Consider the following 2,191-nt stretch of genomic DNA (forward strand, 5'->3'; position numbering starts at 1 on the left):
CCCCCCCCCACCTCCTCTTCTCTGTCTTCATTCAAAGTATTTTCAAAATAAAATGCCGCTAACGTGCTTGTGCTGTGGACCAATCAGGGGGCAGCATGTGGTGGTGGCGGTGACCTATGAGACGTCTCCGTCGGCGTCAGCGCTGCAGTGGCTCTCACCTGAGCAGACGGCTGGGAAGAAACAACCGTACCTGTTCAGCCAGTGCCAGGTGAGCCCATCAGTTGTGGTCATAGTATCTGCGGTAGTACCGATCTGCGGTAGTACCGATTGTGGTATTGATCTGAATAAACTTTTATTACAAGTAAAGCTAGTTAGACTAGTTAAACTAGTCAACAGTTAGTCCATTTCATCGTATTAAATAACGTGTTATTATAGATTCATTGTTGGTAAAACATCTTGGTAACCAAAATGTTATAAATGTGAATATTGACTAGTTTTCTTAAATACTTTCTGTCGATGGAATGATGAATCAACAACAATCATCAGAGTATTGACGGTTGAAATAACGGTCGGTGTTTCAGGAAGTTGTGTCATGAGATGAAGAAGTCGTCTGTTTGAGATGTCGACAGATTCTTTAAACCGTCGTCTTTGTTCCTCTTTTCTGTCCAAAGAGTTTCCTCTGAAGTATTGATCCACACAGACGTGTTCTAGAACTAGAAGGAAAGACAGGAAGTCAAGTTCTGGTTCTTAACGTTTAGACGCGACGAAGCTTCATTCCTTCATTCAGTTGTTTTGTTTTCTTCTTCTACGCCAACAATTATTAACCGTCTGTCTTTAACGCAACCACACAAACACTTAACCATGACTCACCTAACCCAGTTACATTACTTTACATTACAGTCATTTAGCAGACGCTTTTATCCAAAGCGACTTACAATTCAGAGTCTATCACATTTCTACACCGTAGGCACAGCTACGGGAGCAGTTAACCCAGTTAACCCAGTTAAACCAGTTAAACCAGTTAAACCACTACCCTAACTTGATCGGGCGTGAATTCACCAGCCGTAGTTTGTTGGACTCTGTGTCGTTTTGATGTTCAAGAGACGGAACAGATTATTTATGGATCCTAGTAAAGGATTGTGTTCACACAACTGTTAACCTGCCTGCAAGTCAGAGTGTTGGTAGAACAAACCTTGAAGTCTTTTAGTTTTCAGAGAAATAAAGAACAAAATACAGATTACTATTAATAATGCTTATAATAATGATGATGATATCAACACTTATCATCTCTACAATCAAGCAAGCTAAATAATGTTTCTCTGTGTCGTCTTAAAGGCTCATCACTGCAGGAGTGTGGTTCCCTGTCAGGACACTCCGTCTGTCAAACACACCTACTACGCTCAGGTAACGCACACATACACACACACCTACACATACATCTACACACACACCTACACACACACGTGAGAGACAATGCAAAGATGTTTGTTACGTCAAATTTGTGTCTCAGGTGTGCCCTGTGTCTTGTCTCTCAGATGTCGGTGCCTAAAGACCTGGTGGCCGTGATGAGCGCCATGAGAGACGGACAGGAAGTCGACCCTCAGGACAAAGACCGCATCGTCTACAGGTTCAGACAGCTGGTCAGTCCGCTCTCCTGCTCATAGCTCCTGTGACGTCACACATTCGTTAATAGGTTTCAGGAAGAAGATAAATCACAGAACTGTAGTTACATAGCCAGCTCTGTAGCGTACAGCAGGCTAGTTGGCCAGCTAGCTTGTGTACTTTAAATGTCCCTAAAACATGTGTTGATGTCAGAGTTTAAAGCTGATCGATCACTGTTTGACGTCTGCCGTTTGTCCTCAGGTGCCCATGCCGTCTTACCTGATAGCCATCGTGGTTGGAGCTTTGGAGAGCAGGTAATCCCTCTCGCCTGCTCACTGATGTCATCGTGGCACATGCAGCAGGTAAACAGTGTTTCTCTGCTCTGATTGGTTGACAGGGAGATCGGGCCGAGATCCAGAGTTTGGTCTGAGAAGGAGTTTGTGGACAAAGCAGCATTTGAGTTCTCTGAGGTGAGTCTCAGATACCAGTGAGCTTCATCCCACTGGTTCAACTGGAACCAGTCCAGACCTCCAACTCACCTCCACTTCAGCAATTCAATTCATCTGTAGAGTGTTGACTATGAGAGTCACGCTGTACTGTGACTGTGAGTCGCGCTGTACTGTGTCTGTGAGTCGCGCTGTACTGTGTC

At 44.4% G+C, this 2,191-nt stretch overlaps 1 protein-coding gene across 1 annotated transcript in view; it reads left to right on the top strand.

The window, feature by feature from the left end:
- Positions 1-46: 46 nt before the first annotated feature.
- lta4h (leukotriene A4 hydrolase) overlaps positions 47-2,191 on the top strand; it is a gene marked incomplete at its 3' end in the record, with an annotated part of 3,942 nt that continues 1,797 nt past the window's right edge. The window contains exons 1-5 of the mRNA XM_031841612.1: positions 47-208; positions 1,276-1,344; positions 1,476-1,580; positions 1,804-1,856; positions 1,940-2,012. Coding sequence (XP_031697472.1) covers positions 53-208; positions 1,276-1,344; positions 1,476-1,580; positions 1,804-1,856; positions 1,940-2,012 — 456 coding nt within the window. The remainder of the gene's footprint in view (positions 209-1,275; positions 1,345-1,475; positions 1,581-1,803; positions 1,857-1,939; positions 2,013-2,191) is intronic.

Source organism: Anarrhichthys ocellatus, unplaced genomic scaffold (genome assembly GCF_004355925.1).
Source record: "Anarrhichthys ocellatus isolate YVR2014 unplaced genomic scaffold, GSC_Weel_1.0 scaffold4831, whole genome shotgun sequence".
NCBI classification, from domain to species: domain Eukaryota; kingdom Metazoa; phylum Chordata; class Actinopteri; order Perciformes; family Anarhichadidae; genus Anarrhichthys; species Anarrhichthys ocellatus.